Source organism: Musa acuminata, chromosome BXJ1-11 (assembly GCF_036884655.1).
Source record: "Musa acuminata AAA Group cultivar baxijiao chromosome BXJ1-11, Cavendish_Baxijiao_AAA, whole genome shotgun sequence".
NCBI lineage: Eukaryota > Viridiplantae > Streptophyta > Magnoliopsida > Zingiberales > Musaceae > Musa > Musa acuminata.
In genome coordinates this window covers 820,001-845,230 of record NC_088337.1, presented here as the reverse complement: position 1 = coordinate 845,230, position 25,230 = coordinate 820,001, and the positions used below count along the sequence as shown (strand labels likewise).

Below are 25,230 nucleotides of genomic sequence, written 5' to 3'. Positions count from 1 at the left end.
TGAAAATGAGTCACCAACTAGTCTTCTTCCGAACTATAGCTAAAGTTGAATAATTCTCTCCCTTTTTTATATGTTGACACAGGAGTATTCCCATAACTTGAATCAAGAGAATTCAAGGTATTCTTATTAATCTCTTAGCTTTCCAATGAACCAAGATTTAGGGACTAATTTCATATAAATTTCGAGATTAATGCTGAGACATTTATAAAGCACATTATTCTAAAGCCATTGGAAAGCTCTGTAAACCAAGGATATAGAGAATTTTAAATAATTCAATTTGAAGTTTTCTAGAAAAAGTCATTTTCATTTTTCTCTACAAATGTCATGGTGGCAGTACTACCAAGAATGAAAGAGAATTATCTACTTGAGTTTCTAGGTGATTTTTAGTTATTATATACGTTTTTATTTGTTTTACATTAATTTTGATATTGAGAATGGTAAGGAACTAATACTCACCCATGCTTGAAGAGTTGCTCCAAGCCTCTGGATATATTGTGGCTTCTAAGCCTTAGTGATGACATATAGAGTGATTTGAATATTATTTTTATAGAGGTCTTGTCTTTCTCATACAACTTTTTATCTCCCTTGTAAATTCCTTATGAGTGGTGAGTTTCTAAGGCTTGTGTTCCCGGTTAAACTCCTTTGAGAGTGGTGATATATGTACCTTTTGATGTTTTATGGGGTGGTGAGCTTATTTATCTTTTCCTTAACTCATTCCACTTTTTTCCTTTCCATCATGTCATCATATATTAAAATATAATACAAAATCTAAAAACATGAATTTGAAATGGCTACTAGAGAACAAAAAAAATGATTGAAAGTGAGACACCAACTTGAGTTCTTGCTCCCTTATGGTTGAAGTTAAATGATTCTTAGGTGTATAAAACATAATGTGCAACTCTATAATTTATTAGGGGAAGGGGAGTTGGAAAATGATTGAAGGTTAGTTAAGTCTTACTGCCCACCAAAACAAATGTACCCACGAAAATGCACATTTGCAAATTTCAAAATAGATCCTAAGCCATTTATACATAATGCAGTACTTAAAAATACTAGACAAGGCTTTAACTATTAAAACAGGAGTTTAATAGTTATTAGGAAAGAAGTTTAAGATATAAGTCTAAATGTCACATGAAGCTAAACAATAAAATAGTTACACCTAAACAGAGTTTGAAGCAACCGATTCAATTAATATAGTATAACATACAACTAGATAGAGAAAAAAGGACTTGAATCAACATACAGTTTGATCAGAAAAAACAGATAAAAGGAGATCTTGGAAGATGGTCAGTAGCTTCCGTTCAAACCCATCATTGATTAACTGCAACGCTATGCCCTTAAAAGCTTCTGTTGAAAGCAAACCATTGCTTGTGTGTACTGCACAAGAACACATCCTTCATTGGTGAAAATAGAGAACAATTAAATTAATGAAAGTAAGATATAGATATGTTAACTAGTGCATCATAAAAGAGTTATAACTTTCAACATTGAAACAATTTGTTTAGGCGGAAGACAATGAACACATCAAAATATTTCCAACATCCCATTTCGAGGACTCACTGCAACAACTACAAATTGCAATTAGGAAAACAACACACAACACCAGTTTTCTAGCACTTCAAACACAAACGGGAATGTGATCATAGTTCACTTTGCATAGGCACATACTTTTGTCATTAATGTTCCTAGACGGAGTTTGTGTTGATGTTCAAGTATTCAATTGGATGTATTGTATAACCTACATAATTTATTAAGCCATTAGGACTTGAGTTTAGAGAACTCTATAGGTTGCTTTATATGTTAACATTTTGAGAGTACAAACTTTTCAGAAAGGTAAGTTTTATCACATCATTTTTCTTTATACCTGTGTCCTAGTCTTATTAAGATAAGTCGATGAAATTTATAAATGCAAGACCATATAACCACTTGTAATTGGCCTTATAATTAATGTTCGTTAGAAAATGAATGGCTGGGTATCTTCACTCTCCCCAGCCCTCCTTCCCTCTCTAGTTGTTCTTTCTTCTCTAGTATATTTACTTCTAATCTGTAACTTCTGTTGTTGATTGTTTCTGATTCAACAAGCAATTAATTCCTTTTCCATCTCTCTCACTCTCCATTTATTAATATAGCACTTTCTTAGTGATACATATTGTTTAGTTCTGATGTTTAGTTGTGATCTCCTGTACACAACAATTAACTGGTAGCCCAAAAGTTATGGTATGCCTTCCTTGAAGTATAACAACAAATTGCCCCCTTAAATCATTAGCAATTAAAGTAAATTCAGTTCTGTTCTCTTTCAGTGTAAATTTAGCAATTACCACTTCCTTCAACTAGACCTCAGCATTCAGCTACTATGCTGGTTCCAGTTCCCAAAACACAGGAGCAAATATGAACTGCCCATCAGTATGTCCCAGAATCTTCACACCACATGCTTCTGGAATTGTCTTATGGATAAGCTACACCTTGACCTGTCATGGAGAATTGCCTTCACACCATTGCTCTTATAGAGCAAGTTTTTTATCACCCATAGCATGGGTGTTTGTTCGCCCGCACTTGTGCTGAGCATAGCCATCACACTTGCAGCGGAATTCAACAGATGGTAGCTTGTATCTCTTCAATCATACAACAGGACTGAAACCAATGGTTACTTTTCGGGTTTTAGATGTTTTTGAAATTCAGAAATTCGAAAGATAACTAAATGATTCATAGTTGCAATTCTATGTGACAGAGGGAATCTCCTATCTCACAAGAGAATCTCACTTGGAATCACACTTGCCAGACCAAAATACAATTGCCCCACACTTCATTCAATGTACTCAACAGCCATGCTCACACATACAGTTGACAGCGAGTTTGGTACCAGTGAGATTCACCTTAATCCAAACCCAAATCCAACTTAAACACCTTTTTTCCTACCCAAACTTGCCCCAAAACTCAATCAAAGGCTTCCGGAACCTGATCTGACATTTTACTTGTTGCCATCCCTCCCCTATATTAGCATTTACAATAGGTAGGGCACCAAAACCTGACGAAGCATTTATGTACTCGAATCCAAACTCTGGTACCTACTTTATACCAAAACCTGTCCAAAATCCGATTGAAGTCAAGTTTACTCGAGTACCTGAAAATATCTGACCCACTATCAACCTTACTCATGCATGTTTCAGACATGTGCATGCACACACCCATTTTCACACACACATCAAGAGCGCACATGCATGTTATGCAAACAAAAGAAGCATAGCATGCCTGAAGGGAAAAACATCGAACTTTGGTGAGTATCGATGGACCCAACTAGCATTATCTTAACTACAAGAAAGTTCCAATGGAGTCTGTAGAGATGAGGCATGTGTTCTTATTGCTTACTAAGCAGCTGATGAACCACCTTTCAGGATATGTCAAGTGCATACAGTGACAGACTGCAATATATAATCTGATGATCTAACCAAGATTTTCTTCGACCAATATGGAGATTACAGTGACATACTGTAATATATAATCTGCTGACCAAACCAAAGTTTTCCTCAACCAATAAGGACATCAAACTTAGCAAGACAGAAAGACAGCATTATCATGAACTTACATGCATTCGCAAAGATCCGTCTGAGGCACTGCAACAAGCACTGTCGCTCAAGAAAATAGTTCAGCAATACCTTCAAAGACAAAGCAAGGTGAAGGTCAGCATTCAACAACAATAAATGGCAATTAATGCATCAAATATATTTCTACACCAGTGAACATGACTATGTACTGAATAATAACAGAAAAATATTGGCACTAAATGATGATATTAATGAACCCAACATCCATATGGGTACGTAATGTCCACTAATATATGTTGCCATATCCAATGAGAACAAACTATCAATTGATGAAGGATAGCATGGAAGATTATTTCCTACATAGCATCTGCAGTTGGTTTTGAGCCTTCATGGTTCATTCTATGATATAAGAAAATATAAAAGGAAAGCCTAGTGAAAAGGCAACTGCCAATGCAGGGTTAAGAAAGGTCAATGGACAAAACTACATAGCCTTACCTTACAAACAAAAAAGCTGCTTCCATGACTCAACACTTTCATCTAGGTTAAAATAGAAAGACCTTAACATGGTGCCAAGGCTGTAATGTTTGTCTCCATAAGAAAATGACTGCAACAAATGGATATATTATTTTATCGTGCAAATGATGTACATAGGAACATAACAACAAGTAGTCTAATACTGTTGTGGGTTTGACATAACTATGACATAGCAAAGGACCACTACATAAGCAGATGGCTATTGTTCAAATCTTAACCATGGATTACAAATTATACCTTTTACTGTATCTAACAGCTCTTTTTCAATGTAAAAAAGTTACTTCGTCTGTCTGCTGCAGCATTCTCAGTACTTTAGTAGTATAATATATGAAGTTATGAACTATGTGCTGGATATCATGTGCTATGTAATATTGGCTATTATGCGAATTATGAATTTTATGGTGACAACAAGTGGAAGAGATGCAATGGTACCTTAAGGTTAGAATGTCAATAACAAGCAACATAGGGAATAAGGGACCAACAAATGATGGCACAAAACGGTGATGCTGGCTTGGGTGAAGCAAAGCAAACCAATACGGAAGCACATAAAAGGGACAGAGGAGACAGAGCTGCCAAGGATAGGAGGAGCAAAAGAAAAACAAAATGGACAGGTGAAAAATAAGGCAGGAAGAAGAGCCAAGCACCTAACTCTCTCCATGTTTCCATAGATGTACAAGTGCATATCAAATTACGAGACCTAAAAACACCTCATGAAATAAGTTGTCAACTCTGCCTTTAGCCCTAAACTTCATTACCAACATTTCACCAATGGCATCCTGACCTTATGAGAAGCCTGAAATATGGATGAACTATGGCTTCTCAATGTTAAGGGTTAGTTTTATTTATGCAATGAACTTAGTTGAAGTATTTGTACACCCAGTTTGTAACATTTACAATAAATAAGCAGCAATTTAGATGTCACTCAGGAACCAATGGTATGCAAATAAAAAATTCATTTTTCACATGATGTTTCCAATTAAGAAAAAACCAAATTGTGAAAATTAAGACAAGACAACGAGAAAATGGGGACAAAAAATACATGGGACCCAAGTAAGAATCAAGAGAGAGTGAGGAATCCAAAATTGATATTACATACAAGATGAAGGCATGATCTAGCAACTTGATATAATTTAGAGAGAGAACAATATTACATACAAGATATAAAGTTAAATGAGACTGAGGAATCCAAAATTGCAACATTAAAAACTAAACAATATAGAACATAGGCATAGTAAATGAAAGAAAACCACTTACAGAATGCAGAAACTCTTTGTCTTCAACGTCAGCAACTAACTTACTAATCCCGTAGGATCTATGGACAAGGATGTATGACTGCACCTCATTTAAGCACTAAAAAACCAATAAAATATTATTTCAGGACTCCAACATTCATTACGAAGAGGAAAAGCTCAGAATGCTTTAAAGATGAACAAATAAGTTGCATCATGTTTACGCACAAAAGTCATATATAAACCTCTTTATGCTTCCACAAAGTATGTGATACCAAAGGATCTTAGTTTGGTTCGTTTTTTTAGTTTCCTATCATGTGGGTCATAAATACCAACACTGAAATTACAGTTACAACAGCATAGAAATCCAGTTTAAAGACTGAGACACATATCATAAAATTCAAATTACGAAGCACAGATATAAAATTGCCATGCCAAGTTAACCATTTGCAAGTTCAAAGAAAAAAGTGCCACAGCAGACTTGGAAATACATGATTCACTAACGTTATAAGACATATAGTATCAGGGTCCAAGTTGACCACCATAAAATCCATAGAAAACCAGTTTGTGCCTCCACAAACATAACTAAGGTTTATCTAATGAACAACACCATAAGATGATGGCAGTAATAAGAATAAACATATCAGACTCAAAACTGCAATTTTCAAGGATGAGCATGACTACAATACTTCATTGGCATGAGTATACAGATGAAAATGCTGCACATGTTTTAACTATCATGCTTGTTTGACTACAATAACGGGCCCTTAGTCCCAAATGTTCAGGTAAAATCTTCAATGAAGAAGATATGCCATCTCACTGATGGACTAGCCCAAGCAAAATGCAGAAACTTCCCTAGGACTTATTCACATGCAGGAATCATATGCACAGAAACACATCCCAATCATCATGTGATTGGGCAGCCCATGGATGCCTTGGTGGATCCAGTCACCCCAGAATGACTCCCAATGGGTAATTTCAACAGTATTGTTTCATCCCCACTTGTCAAAGGAAGTACATGTCTACATGATACATATGATGACATCTAGAGTTTTGAAGGAAAACATATGGAAGCTATGAATGGATACAACATTTTGAAATTCCAGCTAACCTGTCAATATCTGTTTTGTTATTCTTCTTCATTAGAACAAAATCAAGTTCACAACTCTATCAAAGGGAGATAACCCAGAAATCAGCAACACTATAATTTCTGTGTTTTATCAAATGTCATCGTTTCTAGCTGTTATATATTCGTTGTTCCTATATCTCTTCTTCTTCCAATTGAGACGTTATCAGTTTACCTCTAAGTGTTTATCAAGTGCCATCCAGAAAAGGATGGCCTCAGGGCATCCAAAACAACAATACCTTTTTTTTAGATCACTCAACAGTTGCATAAGACTACTCTTCTATACCATATGATAGAACACAAACATGTTCAACTACTCCAGATCACAAGGAATACTGCAAGATGTAGAATAAAAACTGACAACCTAAAGATGGTGAAGATGCAGCAAAACACTCCATTGGAATTTGATCAATATGAATATTGTAGAAAGGATTTGAAAGTAAAAACAAGACAAGCCATTCTTGTTGAATTGAAAAGAAAATGGCTGAGCCAGTACCATAATTGTCTACATCGCATGCTTATGATAAAAGATCAGATAAAAACAAGAAGATTGATTCAAAGTTGCGAAGACTTCGTAGTCAAGCAATCAGCAGTCAGGCAAACATTTTGGCTTAAGATGCTTAACTAGATTGTTAAGATATTAACAAATTAGTAAAGAAGACAACTGCTTTATTAGTACCATATATGGTTCCTGTTCGGTGGGATACAGTTACTCATTCGACGTTGAAAATTTTTGGCATTTACCCTGAGTACCTTGACAGCATAATGAGATGCAAAGAGGTATTCCAAAGACCAAAGCCCCAATCAGGCCATGACAAACTAAACATTTCTAGGATGGAAAAATCACTACATAACCTGTGATCTGTATGGTAGCATGGTAGCAAATTTAGACGACAATTCAGATGTATAAACAATAGAACAGCTTATGTAATTGGCCACACGTTTTTAAATAAAAAGATTGTGTCAATCAAGTTTAACATACACGAGATACGATGCTAACGCAATTGACTGAGTGAAACATCAGGGAAGGGAGAAAAGATAGGAGATACCATGAGTTCGCTAAATCGAAGAGCAGCATTTTTGAGCTCAGGCTTCACTAAAATTCGATGTGATCCAACTGCTATTTCACGAGAATCTAGCGCAAGCCTCGATGTCTGATCCGGAGGTTTGAACAGCGTAACCGAGTTCAAGAACCAGGCGTGGTTTCGCCTGAGTTTCTCCGCCTGGAAGAACCGATGATCAGCCGTCCCTTCCAAAAGAAACAGCAGAGCGAAAGAGGGGGTGGGCTGTTGATACCAGGTGATCCGGGAGCTTCTCGGAGTGAGGAACCTTGTCGAGCTCGTCGAAGAGGGCGACGAAGGAGTCCCACCAAAGAGACTCGTCCAAGGGCTTCGCGGCTGGCGCTGCGTTCGCCATCGCCGAGAGCAAGGCCGGGTGCGTCTACTCGGAGCTTCCTCGTTTTCCCGTTAAACCTTATTTCTAAACCCTAGCTCCGGAAGCGCAAACATCCGACCCCCCACATTTTCGAAAGGGGTTTTATAGGGGGGACAAGCTTTACCGCCTGACAATTATTTTTTATTTATTTTTTTTTATTTTTTATTTTTCCATTTTTGTTCCTTTAGTATTATCCTACAGACTGTACAGTCGTCTTCTCCATTCACAAATTTTATTACGATATAACGCAAAAATTATCCATATTTTTCTTTATTTTTTGATCGATATGGGAAAATGATTTGTGATATTTTATTTTAAAAATATATATCAAGACTACCTTTTTTTAATATCTATTTTTTGTTGCTTTATTATTTATTTCATTTCGATTTTCTTTCCCTCTCTTTTTCTTTTTATTTCCTTCCATCATTCCTTGAGTTTTCATGGGTTTGTTGATCGCGTAGAATCTGACCCCTTTTCTCATCGAGCAAAGGGTATAAAATAAATCGATTTTTTTCTTTTTCTTCTATCCCTATGCTAGCGATTGAATCAACAGAGAATATTTTCCTTTTATGAAAAATCAAAACCTATAATTGAGTTAACGATTAAGACGGACGAGACATTCAATAACCAAAATCATTATAAATTTATTCAGAAACATAATAATTGAGTAATTCCTCATCCATTTTATTTATCATTCTTCGGTGGGTCTTTCAAAATTCTAAATTTAAGACAAAGAAGACGAAATTTATCATTCTTTATATTGAACCATATTACAATCTTCCTAATTTTCATCCAAAACTACTCAAACTCGGTTTATGGAATCCAAAAATTTATAATAAAATTAATCACTAAGGTTGGTGGAAATTTTAATTAATTAAAACTTGATTAAATATTTTTAAATATACTTGTAGTATCTCGATTCAATAACCAATAATAATATAATAATTTATAAATTATTATATTCTATCTAACTCCCCTACAATACGAGTAGCCAATCTTTCGAACAACTAACAGATATACACTCGTTTCATTTGAATTTCTACATTCTCTTTTCTGCAAGTTCTTATTTAAAATTTCTAAACTATCAATGATCGATACTAATGACCATTGCAATATATAATTGCTTTGACAAAATAATATATATGCAAATACATATAGCATATAGAATTCATAGTTTGCCATACCGAATCGTACGGTCCGATACGGGTGGTATGTACCGGTCCGACAAGCTAACGATACGCGGATCATCCGATATTGGTCCGACTGTAGCAGTACGCTACAGCAGTACGGTGCATTGTTGCAATGGCTGTAGCATGTGCAATGTTATAGTAACAGTACAGTACAACGGTACACTGTAGCAGTGCTACAGTGCTCGATGCACCTGAGTGTACCGCTCAGTACACCTGGGAGTACCACTCGATACACCGTACCGTACTGATACCGAGTCCAGATCGAAAATACCAATACGATACGATATTGCGAACCTTGATAGAATCTATCACTGTTTCTCATCTTTAAATAGATGTAATTGTATCATCCGCTTTTCTAAATCCCTACAAGTCGATCCTCGGAATACAAAATACTTTATTGTGAGATACCTACGAGTTCCATATACTCTCAAATCAATGACTTCTCCGGTACGTGATAGATTAAGAAAATGAAAATTTGATTTCATTCACTAGAAACTTATTGTTTTCAAACTATCATTCTATAATTGCTGATATTAGTTCATGAGATACAAATAAAATACTCCTTATAATATCGAAATGATACTGCCTTGATCATAATAAGACCAAGTTTGCTTGGCGTTAATTAGTAGGAATTTTAAGAAAGTGAAAAAAATGATCCACAAAACTTCATCCAGTAACCATCCATTCAGAAGGGCTTTTGGAAATATATTTTAGTTCCATGGTTGCCAATAATTGGAATTGCAAAGATGAAATTAAAAAAACATCTATGATAATTTAAAGGGAACTAATTATAAGAGAATGTAAAATAAACCTATGCTTAAATCAACAGTGTTACAATTGGCTTTGGAAGTCCTACATGTATAATAAGTACTTACTGACATGATTAATTACTGTGTAAAGCCAAAAAAGATATTAGAGTTCATCATTCAGCCAAAAATCTATAAATTAATAAGCATTGTTCGATTCAACCAAGGAGAATTGATCAAAAAATAATTATATAAAACAAGAAGAAAAAAGAAAATAGCATATTGTTCAAATATTGAAAAAAATATAAAAAATCAAAAATAGTATCTGAATTAGAAAATTATTGACATATGATCATCTAGGTCTAATTGAAAGCTTTCATAAAAAGTTTAAATGATTTGGACAAATTATGATATCCCAATTTGTCCCACTTCTGAAGTGGGCAATGACTATGATTGACTTATATAAGTTTGATGAGTTTATTATAATAATTTTAGTTCAAAATATTTTGATCAGTGGTTTGAGATTGAAAACGAAGTTATTGACCAATTAACTCATTAGACTCAAGTCGTGACATTTAATATCAGAGTCAACCTTGGATAAGGTGGTGAGAGAGCCCGAGTATGAAAGATCAATTAGTTCATCAAGACTTATATTTTGTACATAATTTTTTTACCATAAGTTATTTACTTATTAGAAGGTTAAATATAAAAAAAATATAAATTCATCTTAATTAAGTAAAAATAAAAAAATGACACACCATTCATATATTGAAAAAATTAGAAAAATATCAAAAAAATAAATTACTAAACATGCTGATATATATTTATCTAGGTCCAATTCAAAACTTTCATGAAAATGTCAATTGATTTGGATCACTCCTAATATACGAGACACAATATTTGATCTAACCCCAAAAATAATGTATCATATACCATGACTTATGTTCTCTAGATCAAATTTTTACCCTAGTTTATTACCTATTTAGAAGGTCAAATGCTAGAAAATATTATATAAATCTATCTTAATTCAGTGAAATAGAAAAAAAAAAAAAAGAGGAGAAAAAAAATCATACTCTTCATCATATACTGAAAATTTTTAAAAACTATCTAAAAAAATTCACTAATTTAAAAAAAATTAAGATAGAAGTTCATATTGGGTATAATGCAATGCAATGCAATGCTTTCACTTAACTTTCAAATGATTTGGAGTAGTATTTCACCATGTTAGTTAGTAGTTACAATTGATCAAGTTATTTTTACCAAGTTACTCATGGTCACTATTTTATAGCAGTCAACAACAAATAGTATCCTTGGGTCAATGTTTCAATGGTTCTTAACCACAGCCCTAAATCTAATCAGTTCATAATGGGCAAACCTGATGTCCACAACCCATACTGTTTGACCACAGTACACTACCAATATTAGATGTCACTATTACATCATATATAAGGCATCTTAAACTTTACAAAACTACAAATGACAAAGATATATATATTTTTTTTACAGAAGAATGCTCAAAATATTTGACATGTACAGATGACAAAGGTAGCTTCACAATGGTGAGAACACTAAACATCAACACAAATGAGCAACAAGTATCCTAATGTTCAGATATAGAACCCTAGAAATTTGTTTCTAGGGTGACTAAAAATTTATTTGTAGAAATGAAGATATGCACTCTAGAAGCTCGTGACAGTGTAGACTAGACGACGATGCAAATGAAAGGAATCCTTAGTAGCGACAATAATGAATTCTAAATCAACACTCGTTGTTGTTTGGTGATTATAAAACAGGAGAAAGATCAATAACTACGATGGAATACGAAAAAGTTCGAAAATGAAAGATCATATAATATAGGTCATGTTGATTGAGATGTACAATGTATGATAAAAGAATCGATTTTTTCTCTAATTTAATCATATGTAAATCCAATCGGTTCTACAATAATAATATTATCTTCCTAAAAAAATTTGGATATTTTTCAAAATAGACATGCTATATTGAAGAAACTAAAATTAGGGTTTTTTTTAAAAAAATCACCCATAAAACAATGATTTACAAGATGGAAATTGCCCTTTACAACTAAAAAGACAGACCTTCAATTTTAGAAAATATGGAGACTGTTTCAAAGGTACATCCCTGATATTAAAAAATATTATTTAATCTAAAATTAGTAGAAGACGAAGCAAATGAGAGAAAACAAAAACTAGAATCAATTAAAAGAATGAAAGAGGAAAAAGATGAAGACTTTGGATCAAACAGCTTTCCAACACATTGGACTACGGAAGATGATGCCAATTGTCCTAAGCTAAATCGATTACAGATCCCACCGAAGCTTATTGAAACAATGGTTGCTTTCTTCCACGTCTCAGCTGTCAAAGCCACCCAAAGAAGGCAGATGCAAGATAATAGCTGCGACCGCCGCCGCCGCCACTGAAGCCTTCGTCCTCCATTGTTGCTGCGCCCACGGCACGATTTATAAAGCAGCTTTAGAATACGAGAGCCCAGTAAATAAAGGGATTCACGCTGATATGCTGTTAGCGGAGTAACTAACCGCTGCGGAGGAGATGCCGAAGTAGCCCGAGGAGGACGCGCCGTCGGGCTCGCCTTCGTAGCCTCCGTCGCCTCCGCCGCTTTCGCTGCCTCCGCCCGAGGTGGTGTCGTCCTCCGGCGGCATCTTGATGTCGAGATGGTAGGCGGGTGTGCCGTCGGCCTTGAAGAGCCCGAAATTCCTCTCCGATGTCCGCCCCTCCTTCTGGTTCTCATTGAAGAGAGCGAAGATGTACGCCCGGAGGGGCGTCCCGGGCACCAGCGGTGTCCCCTTCTTCTCGCACACCAATCGGATCAGGTTACTGTTGTACCTGCCGGCGTTCTCCGGCGTGGCCCCGATCTCGTCCGGGTCACCTGCCGACGGCCACCCTGTTTCCGATACTGTCACCTCAACCCGCTTCCCGGCGTCGCCACCGGCCGCGGCAATGGCGTGGTAGGCGGCGTCGACCTGCGCGTGGAGCAAGTTGGCGTAGCGGAGGCCGGACCCGGGGTCGGTGATGCTGGCGGCGCTGGGGTCGAGGAGGGCGTACTCGAGCGCTATCCGGGAGGGGTCCCGCTGGTAAGCGAAGTATGGGTACGCGTTGGCGAAGAACGGGGAGCCGGTGCGGGCGTGGAAGGCGATGAGGGGGCAGATGTAGGGGAGGAGTTCGCGGCGGAACACGGCGGCGGAGGGCGGGTAGGATGGCGTGGCGAGCACGGCCAGGGAGTGTGCGGTGGTCACGGCGACGACGCCGTCGAGGCCGAGGGTGGCGAGGGCGGAGTGGAGCGCCTCCATGGCGGGGACGAGGCAGCGGGCGAGGGCGAAGCCGGTATCGTGGGCATTGGTGAGCACCTCGTTGCCGACGGTAACGGCCGCGATCTTGGTAGCAGGGAGGTAGGCCTGGATGTTAGCGCGGGCCCAGGCAAGGGCCTCGTCGGGGTCGGCGGCCATCACGGGAAGGTAGCTGTCGGGGAGGCCGACGACGAGCTCGATGCCGGTGTTAGCAAAGGCGTGGAGAACGGCGGGGTCGGCGTCGTAGATGCGGACGCGGCCGATGCCGATGGAGGTGATGAGGCGGGGGACGGCCTGGGGAGGAGGGAGGTCGTCGCCGAGACGCCCGTAATTGACGCCCACAAAGGAGGCGGAGGTGGCGGAGGCGGGGAGGGTTAACCACGCGAGGGCGAGGAGCAAGGCGAGAAGAGTGAGGAAGGCCAATGCCATCGTCGAGTATCGCCCGCGGCAGTCCCCCGCGGTGATGGTAGCAGCAGTGATGGTAGAGGTGGTCGTAAAGCTCACATTTATCCCACGAGGGATGGAGGAGGGGATAGGAGAGCGTTGAACAACATGCGTCGAGTTGGGGACCAGAGTGTGGGGGAAGGGAGGGGGACTTGCGAGCTGTCGCTTTGTCCGAGACGACGGAGGAGAGCGGAGGAGATAGGGTCAAGGGCGATGAGCGGAGGGGAGAGGCGAGACGAGAAAACGACGCACAGGATGAATACAGGAACGAAGCGTATTGGATCACGAAAACTCCCGACCGGAAACGACCGAATCACCCCGTCGAGCTTCCCGGGTGACGTGTCTCTGGACGCGCATGAACAGACATGATCACGTCTGTCAAAGAAAACATGACCGGGAAAAGTCTACGGGGTGATTCGACCAGTGGACGAAAGATGTATTTTGTTCTAAATAATAATATATTTCACTTTACAGTGCACGCCCCATGTGGGTGGCACGAAGAAGGGGAAGCTTCCCATTCAATTATTATCTTGTACTTTTGTCCCATGATTTTTTGCATGGCTTTAGAAGTTAGGCGGGCATCTCATCCCCAAACGCTAGTTGGGGGGTCGCGACGGCGATGCCGGGGGCGGTGGATGCAACGTCCCATTGTCGGAAACAACGGTCACTAATCATATTATAAATACTCCTTTGATGTTTGTGTAAATATTGGGAAAAGGATAAGAGAATAGGATGCAATAGCACGCACGCACTATTGGCATGCTTAAGAGCCCAAAGTTGCAGCGTGAACAATGAAAGTTTCTGTCACTTTAAAGGAATATATTGTATTCGTTGATGACAAAAGAAGGCATCACACGATTGAGTTGCTTACGTCAGTCAAAATGTACTACCGCTTGGATGATGGTGGACGATGCCCGAGAAAAATGGTGCTTCCATGTGATTGGCCAACAACCTCTCTCTATACGCATGTTCATATGTTATTGATGCAATGATTAGGAGGCCAAGTGGTGGTGGTTGTAATACAAGTGTCCTATTTGTCAGGTAGCGAGGAGGTGGTGAAAAGAGGATGCTTCTCATTTTCCATGTTATGTGGTAGAGATTCTGTGTGTGTGTGAGGTAGGTAGTCAACACAATCTCAATAAAATTTTGTTATATTGAATTAATTGTTTTTATGTGTCTCAAAAAGTATTAGTGGAAGTAGAAAATGAACTTCCACTTGGAAATATACATGGTAGAGGAAATAGATATTGTAGAGGATAGTACTATGAAGGATGAAATTGAGAAAGATGATATTAGTAAGAAAGAGAAATCTAATAATTCTTTCGATTATATGAATTATGATAATATATCATATGATTTTTAATAATAAAAATTGTGTTAATATGTTATCATGATTATTTTAAATCATGGGAATTATTATTGGAGATAATAATATTTTTAAAATTAAAAGAGTTTGAAAATGATACGAGATGAATGTGTGATTGAGGAAGCATTCTTGGCTTATGAGATGAATGAGTTTGAAATTTCAAGGAACAGGCTATCGTATTTTTTATTAGATTCGATCATTATTTAAAAAATTATTTATCATATATTTTAATCTCTAATTATATATTATGATGATATCTTAAGAGAATATCTACGTGCTAATCTTATATTTTACTCTCGGATAAAATATTTAACTATCGATTTTTACTTTGTTCATGAAAAAGTTCGAGCTATGTGTCTCTCATGTCTTATCCTCCATCTAATTTGTATATATTCTTATCAACCCTTTTGTCTCATTAATATGTATTTTTACTCATGTCTAATATCAATATATTTAATGGAAGAATCATCTCGTAGGAACATATTAGGAAGGATGATATTGAGAAATATAATATTAAAACAAACTTTTTCGAACATAATATTAGGAACATCCAATTCACTTTATTTACAAATAAAATTAATACAAGGTTAAATAGGAAGAACATTATTTCTATAGAGACAAGAGGTGAAAGTTGAGCCATGATAAAATTGTCATGATTCTCACGATCACATGAATTATGATAATATATTACCATAATTTTTAATCATAAAAATGATGTTAATATATTATCAATGATTCTCTTAAATCATGGGAATCATAATAATAATGTCATAATGATCTCCTCATCATGAAATGATTGAAACAAATATTTATTATTTATTTATTAATTAAAAAATCATATAATTATTGTATTTTGTAATGATCCATATACACTATAATAAATATTTAAGTTAGTCATATCTTTCGCATAGACTTTGGAGCAATAAATCAATGCCAATAATGCCAGGATAAGGTAGCAACCATGTGACTTGCCTTTGCTTTCTTTCTTGAATCACTGGAATGATTCTTATTACTAATAATATTGCATTTACAAGGATAAATAATTCTTGACCTAATAATTCTGTCAAATGAGATAGAGATAGGCTCATGCAATCTCTCTCTCTCTCTCTCTGTCAAACTTTTTTGAAGTGCCAGAGTGCTCGGAATAGCAACATGAAGATTTCTATTGATATATCTTACAGAAGAATGAACAAAGACTTCCTGATTTCTCTCTCTCTCTCTATATATAAACTTCCTAGGTTGAAATCCTCGACTGATTCGGCTAGACAAGGTCGATGCAGTGTCTCACCAAAAATATTGGATTTGGCTCATGTTCAAGGTTCTGACTTCCCTGAAACCTTCCATGTGTAATGGACCATTCATTTTCTGCAACAGCATCTTCTTCTTCTTCTTCTTATCACCTCTTTATCTTTAGAGATGGCAATGCAAACTTGACTGGTCCTTACTGTCTTCTCCTTGTTCAGGCAAAAAATTCCTCACCTAGATACTTGTCCTATAGATTAGATGTCATGAGAATAAACTATGAATCAGCACTTGTTTATCTTGGATTACTGATGACAAAGGCGAGGATAAGACGATCCGTAATAGCCTTCTCTTTATCTTTAGAGAAGGCAATGCAAACTTGACTGGTCCTTACTGTCTTTCTCCTTGTTCAGGCAAAAAATTCCTCACCTAGATCATAAGATGATGCTTGTCCTATAGATTAGATGTCATGAGCATAAACTATGAATCAGCACTTGTTTGTCTTGGATTACTGATGACAAAGGCGAGGATGAGATGATCCGTAATAGCCTCGAGTTAATAACTAGTTTGTTTTAGCCTAAAGCATCAACCATAGAGCAGCAAAGACTGATTGATGTGGACATATTACTTATAAAGAACTGAGGTACTAATCCAAATTTAACACTGCAAAGTAGATGAGACAAGGAAAGGAAGAACAAAAAAATAGTATTATATAAATATAAGTTCAAATGTCTGGATTCGGAGTCAACCGTCTCAATTTAGCATGTAAGAAAATCTGGGATGGTGAAACATCAAACAAGGTTTAAAAGTTGATGACAGATGCTTGTTCATGTGTTTAACCCTTCCTGGTTTTGATCGAAGACAGTGGAGCAGCTGCTATTGGATGAAATTGTGGATTGCAGATTTGAGATTCATAAGGATGTTTGCCCTGCTTGATCCTTCCAACCCAAAGCAGTCACTGCTGCTGACCAAAATGTGGGGTAGAGAATATGTCTGTGGCAGAAACAAGCAAAGAACACATGGGTGCGCTCATCAGGTACTGTTTCTCTCGCCAGATAGGGAAGAACAGGAATGAGACCTCAGTCGATCACATGCACTTTAGGACGGCTAACAGATAGTGCAGAAGGAACATGAACTAGACATTCAAGACTGGGAGGATTTAGCTACCGTGGAGGAGTCCCACTCGATGACTTCCTGCACTTGCCATGGTCAAAGCTCTCATGTTCTTGAAACAAGAGTGTGATGATGACTTGGGACTGCTGGTTTTACCTTTGAACTGCCGACGCAGCATGAAGCCTTCCTTCCGGAAGCAAGTTTGTGCGATTGGAGCTCAGTCCGAGTGTCCTAACGGGAGTTGCTTTCCTTATCTCGTGTTTGATTTGATTTCATGGAAGACAGGTGGATTAAGAGTCACCGTATCTCAACGATGAATCATCTCTTTGGCCTCTTGGTCTACTAATCATGCCAAAGTGGTGCCATAGATGGAGGGTATGAGATTGACGATTTGGATTGTCTGGTTGACTTCTTTGTGCCTGTAAAAGACTTTTGTCCAGCAGAAAGAGATTTCTTGTGCAAACTTACTGAGAAGTTACATGTGTTACTACTGCTCGACAGTTTTGATGCCAAAGTTCGAAAGCTCTCAAGCTTTCCTTGCACCATATTAACCCCTCTTCTTTGTCACCAGCATGATTGCAGGATCGAATGCATTTGTTTATCCGATGTAGCCCATCTTCTGGCAAAAGCTCCTATGATCTCTTGTTCACCAGGTGATTTGAGTTTATGAATTCTGAGAAAGGAGAAAGGAGAAAGGAGAGATGCATACGAACAGGGGAAGGAGACCTGTTTTCCCTTGTTCTAGTCGAGTCACTTTTCACAGGGGGGCGCGTGACGCAGGCCGCTCTAAGATCTACAAGTCCAACCCACAGCAGTACATGTGGGGTTTGGGAACAAAAAGAAACAAGGAACACCAGCAGTCGGTGGTGGTGCTTCGGCCTGCGAGGCGTTCACCGGAGCATGGAGGTGAGGGAACGGAAGACGACCTCCTCGCAGGGGATGGTGAGCCCCATGTCGTGGTCGAAGCCGAACTCCTCCTCGGCCTGGCGGAGGAGGCTCTGGAACTCGGGCCGCTTCAGGTAGGAGATGGGCACGATGAAGCGGCTCCGCTTCTCCCCCACGTACACCGCGAAGTGGCCCTTGGGCACGTCCCCCGGCAGCTGCTCGTCCAGGCCCTGCTTCCTCCCCAGGCTCGAGCACCTCTTCAGCATCTGCTTGATGGCCGCCGCCTGCGGAAGCTTGTTGCCCTTCCCGATGGCCATCTCTCTGTACTCACGGCTGGGATTTTGAGATGGAAGACCAGCGGCAGACTGCAGTGGAGTAACGGCGGTTGTTCGAGTCGAAAAAGGGGAGTTAACGGGTGCTATATATAGAGCGAGGAAGTTTGGCACAATGGCATTGCGGTGGGGGAGAGAGACGGCAGGTCAAGACATGGGTGTGTGCCGTGTCGGGCTAATCTTTCAGTGCCATTGTTGGGCTTGTGAAGGTCACAACCTGACCCTCTCTTTTCCCATATCCATCCCAAATCTCTCTCTCTCTCTCTCTCTCTCTCCATGGCTTTGGTTATCTATGAAATAGACACAGGAACAATAATGAAACCAACCAAGACGCAGAGAGAGAACGGGAAGATGGAGAGAGCAGAGCAGAATGCATACACTCTCTCCCTCTCCTTCTCCTTGCATGGACACGGGTGTCCTACACAACCCACAGGAGAGGGGGGCATGAAAGATCACGTGGTTCCTCTGCATGTGTTCCCTTCTTTCGGATCAACTAACATGGGAAAAGCCCAACTAAATTCCTGCCTGCAGTGCAACTAAATCATAGTATTTTTGCAGGATTTGATTCCTATGCATACCAACTGACATAAAATTATGTACGAGATAAGATGACTAAAGATTGGCCGAGTGATAAGAGAGTGGGGCTACAGACATTGGTATTGTCCGACATACATTGGATGCATGAGATTCCCTTCTATAGGGAAAGGAAGGGAAGATGATGATAAGCAAGATGAGATGCTTCAAGTAAGAGATTTCCCTTGCAATTGCTTCTGTTTTGCTGGTGTTTTCTTTCCCTTGTAAAAATCTAATACAGAGATTAAGGGCTATCCAAGTTCGAGATGTTACAAGATATGAAGGGAGATGCCACAGCTTGAACGAAGAAGGGGAGAGCAGACCTCGTCGGCACAAATCGAATAGCATAGAAGATTAGGCAATGCAAGCATGAAACTAATATCTAAGATCTCATCTAGAGAATTAGTACGAGAAATTTCAAATATAAAGTTTATTAAGGACAAAGCATACGATGCATGTCAACTAGGTAAACAAATAAAAACTAGTTTAAAACTAAAAAATCAAATTATCACCACTAGACCATTGCAATTGATCCATTTGGACTTATTTGAACCAATTGACACAATAAGTCTAGGAGGAAGTAAATATGCTTATGTAATTGTGGATGACTATACTAGGTACACTTGAACATATTTCTTAGTTCACAAAAGTGGTTGTTTTAAGTGTTTCTCAAAATTTTGTAAATTCACTCAAAACGAAAAAGGCTTCATGATTTCATCAATTCAGAGTGATCACGGTGACGAATTTCAAAACTATGATTTTCAAAATCTTTGTGAAGTTAATGGATATAATCATAACTTCTCCACTCAAAGAAATCCTCAACAAAATGAAGTAGTTAAAAGAAAAAATAGAAATCTATAAGAAATGACAAGAACTATATTAAATGAATATAGTCTACCCAAATATTTTTTGGGCCGAAGTCGTGAATACAACTTGTTATATGGGTTCTAATAACAACGTCATCATCAAAAACTCCATATAAATTATGAAATAATAAAAAATTAAATATTTTTTATTTTAAAATTTTTGGTTATAAATACTTTATTTTTTGAATGAAAGGGATGCCTTAGAAACTCTACGTGCCCCCTCTCTACCTAAACCTGTGTGTATTAATTATATAGGGATGACCGGGAAGGCTTAATCGTATCATGTTGACGAGGGCTGCTCCCACTGGCCTCTACGTATCCAGAGAGACCAAACATCGAAGAATCCTCTTTCTCCCCCGCGCCATCTCCCACTACCCCCACGAACTCACCGCGCCTATCGACGCCGACGGAGGCGGCGACTATGAAGGTGGCAATGCCGCCTTAATCCAAGCTCTGGATGACTGCCGCTCCCCGCGCACCCTGCGGTCCCTCCACTCCCGCCTCCTCCACCGCCCGCGTCTCCTCTCGGACCCCGCCGTCCAGATCAAGCTCATGCGCGCCCTCGCCTCGTGCAGAGACCCCCACGGGGCCCGCCGCGTGTTCGACGGTGCGCCCCATAAGAACGCCGTCTTCTTCAACGTCATGATCCGGAGCTACGTCAACCACGGGCTCCACGGCCACGCCTTCCGCCTCTTCGCCGACATGTCCCTGCGCCATCACGTGAGGCCCGACAATTACACATTCCCTTGCGTCCTCAAGGCCTGCGCTGGCTCCGACCACCTCGCCGGCGGGCTTCAACTCCACGGAGCCGTTACCAAGCTTGGCCTCGACACCAATATCTTCGTGGGCAACACGCTTATCGCCTTGTACTGGAGGTGCGGGGGATTGTCAGACGCCTTACGCGTGTTCGATGAAATGCCGACTAAGGATGTTGTGTCTTGGAACGCGATGATTGCTGGGTATGCACAGAACGGCCAGTACGACCGTGCTATCGAGCTCTGCGAGAAGATGGTTGCACTGCGGAAGCCGAAACCTGATGCCGGTACTATGGCGAGTATCTTGCCTGCTATGTCAAACACCAATCAGACCGATATACATCTTATAAGAAAAATGTTCGACGAAATGGGTAAGAAAGATTTGGTTTCTTGGAATGCGATGATTGCAATATATGCAAATAATTCGATGTCAGCAGAGGCAGTAGAGCTCTTCTCAAGGATGGAGATGGCTGGAGTAGAACCCGACGCGGTTACACTTGCCAGTGTTCTGCCTGCTTGTGGTGACTTGTCGGCTCTCTCTCTCGGAAAGAAAATACATGAAGTTATCGAGAGGAAAAGAATGCTCCCCAGTCTGGTGCTGGAGAATGCTCTGGTGGATGCGTACGCCAACTGTGGAAGTTTGGAGGCTGCAAGGGAGGTGTTTGATGGTATGAACGCGAAGGACGTAGTCTCTTGGACTTCCATCGTATCAGCCTATGGGATGCACGGGCATGGCAAGAAAGCCATCGCTCTCTTTGAGCAGATGCGGAAATCAGGCCTGAAACCTGATCCTATTGCCTTTATCTCAATTCTTTCTGCTTGCAGTCATTCGGGACTGCTGAACGAGGGAAAATACTACTTCAAGTGTATGACAGAATGCTATCATTTTGTTCCAAGGATCGAGCACTATGCTTGCATGGTGGACCTCCTAGGCCGTTCTGGACATGTTGATGAGGCTTATGATTTCATTCTGAAGATGCCCATAAAGCCGAACGAGAGAGTGTGGGGGGCATTATTAGGTGCTTGCAGGGTGCATTCAAACATGGAAATCGGGTTGGCTGCTGCAGATCATTTATTCAAATTAGTTCCGGAGCAATCTGGCTATTATGTGCTTTTGTCCAATATCTATGCTAGAGCTGGAAGGTGGGAAGATGTTATGTCGGTGAGGAATTTGATGACCAACAAAGGAATCAAGAAACTGCCTGGGTGTAGTAATGTTGAGCTTTGGAACAAGGTACATACCTTTCATATAGGTGATAGGTCGCACCCACAATCTAAAGAAATCTATGAGAAATTGGATGTTCTAATGAGGAGGCTGAAGGAGTTGGGATATGTTACCGAGACCGAGACTGCTCTTCATGACGTTGAGGAGGAAGACAAGGAGGGTCATCTTTTGGTGCATAGTGAAAAGCTAGCAATTGCGTTTGTGCTCGTAAATACTACCCCAAAAACCCCAATCCGGATAACGATGAACCTTCGGATGTGCGGGGATTGTCACCGTGCTGCGAAGCTCATTTCGAGCATTGCTGAGCGCGAGATTATCATCAAGCATACTAAGATATTTCACCATTTTGAGCATGGGGTTTGCGCATGTGGAGATTATTGGTGAAAAAGGCCTAATGGTTTGGATCGGTGCATAAGATTCATACCAGTGAAAACACAACGCAGATTTCACCATTATGTGGTGAAAAAGAGAAAATTTGGTTTCGGTGGCTACAGAATTGTTTCGGATGCTTGTGGCTTGGGCTTGGATCCATGTTTTACGGCAAAGCAGTTTGGAGATGTTGGTGTCTATTTGCTACGAAAATAAACAGTTTATCAGCTTTATCTTCTAATTTTCAAAGGAACAACATGATGCTTTTGGAGAAGGTGCAAGGAATTTCTTGTGCTGAAACATTAGGGCAATAGAAAGAAGTTTGTCAAGATGATATCATCATGTTTGAGAGTCATTGTGTGCTTGCCAACATGACACTGTTCCATTCTTACACAGGATCTTGTTTGTCAAAGGATCTACAGCAACCTGATACATTTGGTTGTGTCAATCTCTTGGTAATTGTTTGAAAGATACATTTAACAGTAACTTCTCAATCATCATGGCTTGAGTATCATTTGTTGATTGCAGGTACTCAACGACACTAGCTTGTGGTCAAAATTCCAGGCAGTGGTGATCAGTCTGCTTCAACCTTTTACGTATCGGCAAGTGAGTTTTTGCCTAATACGGATCACTATTCGAAAGTTATCAACAGCATGGAATCGAAAGGAAGCCTTGAGACTGCGGCTGCTTTGAACTGCTAAAATCCCTCATGCAAGGGCATCCTTTTCGTTTTTCCATTCCTCACTCTGAGAGCAAACAGCGTCATGCACGATTGTCAAAAGTGTATTTCTACTTAATGATCTACTAGGTTATGGATCTTCTGTTGTATAACACATCTATTCTGACAGAGGATCGGAACTCCTTTCCTATTTTGATAATTGTATTTGGATTCAAGTCGGATGAGATTCATACATATACAACTAGTCATCCGTAACACCCCGAATCGAATTTTCACATTGGGAGTATTTAAAGATTTGAATTGGTTTATGACTTGATGGGGTTACTGTCAATAATTTGAGCTTAACCATTTTAGGTTAGTGATTTGGTTAATTATCCCATGATAAACATAGATTTGAGTGGATAAATCATTTAAGAATTAGTTTAAACAATTAGTGCCATGGAATTTGGGTACTGCAAATTCATGGATGTTGTGCATGTTAGTCATTCCCAACTTAACCGGTGATTTGAGATGTGTTCACATATGCCTTCAACGACCGCACAGGTGCAGTGCTTTCCAGAATCAATAAGCCATTCTTGATTTCCTTTAAGGCGACAAAAAAATAGTATGATTCTTATTTTTTTTACATTACTAATGAGGATTTCTATTATGCTTATAAGGGCGAAAAAATTGCAGCAATAATAGCATATGAGGATAAATACTATCATGTATATTAACGAACAGCCAAACATACATGCAGGAGACCACAAGAAAGGATGGTGAGCTAAGGATGCAGAGAAGAAGTCACCCTTAAAGAGGAGAACACGAGAAAGGCCAGCTGCAGGCGTCGTCCGCAATTACCCATTGCAGGGGAGGGGAAAAGGCCTGTTGAACACCATCGAGCATTGTGGTGGATTCGCCATAATTGCCTCCACCAAACCCCCCCGACTTGTCAGATGTGTGAGCTATCCGCGAGGACATGGCACATGAGAGAACAAAGAGGAACCCAAACTTGGCTATTTCATTCACCATCAGGTTTCCCAAGTTCCCAGAAACTACAGAGAAAGGAAATGAAAGCTCGATCTGCATGTTAGTTTGGACATGGCAGAGAACAAGAGATGGAAGGAGAAGGAACGATGTGGCCCTGTACAAACCAGTTCAACCCCGGCCTTGAACTCGAACCAAATAGGGATGAACATATGGAAGCAGTACCAGTGGGATTCCCTCGCTTAGTGTTGGAGTCCTCCATGGTCTGCGGCAAGCGCCAGGGCGCTCATCTCCCTCTCGAACCTCCACAGGTAATTGAGCCCCACGAGCAGCTCCGTCACGGCGGTCTCCACCTTGACCCTGTTGGCGAAGTAGAGCGTCTGCAGCAGGAGTACGTTGGCCCTGGGCGCCGCCGCGCTCCGCCGCTCGAAGCTCCGCTCCCCCTGCCACCTTATGGTGTCGTGCGCCACCGGTCCAAGCCACTCCGCGATCCGCGCCAACGCCGCCCTCCACTCCGCCGCTAGCCCCGAGTCCCGCGCCGACCCCCACCCCACCCCTTTCAGCCTCGCCCGTAGCTGCCCCCGCACGCTCGCCGTCAGCATCCCGTACAGATCGTCCCTCGCTTCCGCCCCCACCGCCCTCGGCGAACGGATCATCTTCTCGAGCACGATGATCAAGTTCGCGTAGTGCAGCGCCAGCGCCGTCGCGCCCAGCGTCGACGGCGGCGGTGCCAGCATCGTCGAGCTGGTCTCGAAGCAGCCACCTTGCTCGTGCTTCGGCGATAGCACCAGTGGCCCCGACGAGAACTTCCAAGGCAGCGAAACAGTGTCGGAGGACGGGTACACTGCAGCGGACCCCGACAGGCTTCGAGGCAAGGGATATGATTCACTGCCGACGAGGAAGACGTGCTTTATTCTGGCGACCACCGTGAACACCGACCGTGCCAGCAGCGACACGACGGCGTCGAAGGTGCAGCTCCACAGAGATGTCTGTTTCAAGTACTTGACCTGCTGCTTCTGCCAGAAGATCTTCTGCTGGATCTCAGCCACCATGGCGAGCCTGCTCGTCGACATGATCCGGTTGTATCCGCCACCGCAGTGAACGATCTTTCTTAGGCTGTGCTCCGCCTCCGACAGCTCGTCCATCTCCTTGTATAGCGCCGCCGTCGACGCCACGTACCGATCCATCTTCTTGGCCTTCGAGTCCATCTCCTTCCATCCCATGGCCCATCGGTTGGCGTCGTGGCCGAAGTCGGAGAACTCCCTGAAGCTTCGGCAGAATCCTCGTAGGGC

The 25,230-nt window shown here is 40.6% G+C and overlaps 5 protein-coding genes across 6 annotated transcripts in view; 1 reads left to right on the top strand and 4 right to left on the bottom strand.

Annotated features, from left to right (window-relative positions):
• The window catches only part of LOC103970106 (uncharacterized), a 42,001-nt gene extending 34,056 nt beyond the window's left edge, over nt 1–7,945 (bottom strand). The window contains exons 1-5 of one of the 2 annotated variants that reach the window (XM_018820621.2): nt 7,728–7,945; nt 7,481–7,654; nt 5,331–5,426; nt 3,584–3,653; nt 1,244–1,377 (exon numbers count right to left, since the gene is read on the bottom strand). In XM_018820621.2, the coding sequence (XP_018676166.2) occupies nt 1,244–1,377; nt 3,584–3,653; nt 5,331–5,426; nt 7,481–7,654; nt 7,728–7,847 (594 nt within the window). In that variant the 5' untranslated portion in view covers nt 7,848–7,945. The remainder of the gene's footprint in view (nt 1–1,243; nt 1,378–3,583; nt 3,654–5,330; nt 5,427–7,480; nt 7,655–7,727) is intronic. The other variant, XM_009383750.3, reaches the window with a different exon arrangement.
• A 4,045-nt stretch (nt 7,946–11,990) lies between these two features.
• LOC135596741 (glucan endo-1,3-beta-glucosidase 10-like) lies at nt 11,991–13,681 on the bottom strand. Its single transcript, XM_065088846.1, has 2 exons — nt 12,356–13,681; nt 11,991–12,259 (listed from the first exon to the last, which is right to left on the bottom strand). The coding sequence occupies exons 1-2, from the start codon at nt 13,550–13,552 to the stop codon at nt 12,170–12,172; spliced, it is 1,287 nt and encodes a 428-aa protein (XP_064944918.1). The 5' UTR covers nt 13,553–13,681; the 3' UTR covers nt 11,991–12,169.
• Nucleotides 13,682–17,994: 4,313 nt separating this feature from the next.
• Nucleotides 17,995–18,585, bottom strand: LOC135596521 (protein SMALL AUXIN UP-REGULATED RNA 51-like). The gene has a single exon (XM_065088570.1). It carries the CDS (start codon nt 18,488–18,490, stop codon nt 18,179–18,181), a length of 312 nt encoding a protein of 103 aa, XP_064944642.1. The 5' UTR covers nt 18,491–18,585; the 3' UTR covers nt 17,995–18,178.
• A 1,599-nt stretch (nt 18,586–20,184) lies between these two features.
• LOC103970103 (putative pentatricopeptide repeat-containing protein At3g49142) lies at nt 20,185–23,247 on the top strand. The gene is made up of 2 exons (XM_009383747.3): nt 20,185–22,748; nt 22,822–23,247. Exon 1 carries the CDS (start codon nt 20,227–20,229, stop codon nt 22,306–22,308), a length of 2,082 nt encoding a protein of 693 aa, XP_009382022.2. The 5' UTR covers nt 20,185–20,226; the 3' UTR covers nt 22,309–22,748; nt 22,822–23,247.
• A 413-nt stretch (nt 23,248–23,660) lies between these two features.
• LOC135596740 (protein PSK SIMULATOR 3-like) overlaps nt 23,661–25,230 on the bottom strand; it is a 2,450-nt gene continuing 880 nt past the window's right edge. The window contains exon 1 of the mRNA XM_065088845.1: nt 23,661–25,230. This exon is cut by the window's right edge and continues 880 nt beyond it. Coding sequence (XP_064944917.1) covers nt 24,181–25,230 — 1,050 coding nt within the window. The 3' untranslated portion in view covers nt 23,661–24,180.

Bases quoted from the DNA above. Each gene is read 5' to 3' on its own strand.
- LOC135596521 (XM_065088570.1), bottom strand. From the start codon at position 18,490: ATGGCCATCGGGAAGGGCAACAAGCTTCCGCAGGCGGCGGCCATCAAG.
- LOC135596741 (XM_065088846.1), bottom strand. From the start codon at position 13,552: ATGGCATTGGCCTTCCTCACTCTTCTCGCCTTGCTCCTCGCCCTCGCG. The intron at 12,260-12,355 runs GTTAGTTACTCC...CCGTGGGCGCAG, and splicing joins TCGGCATCTCCTCCGCAGCG to CAACAATGGAGGACGAAGGC.
- LOC103970103 (XM_009383747.3), top strand. From the start codon at position 20,227: ATGTTGACGAGGGCTGCTCCCACTGGCCTCTACGTATCCAGAGAGACC.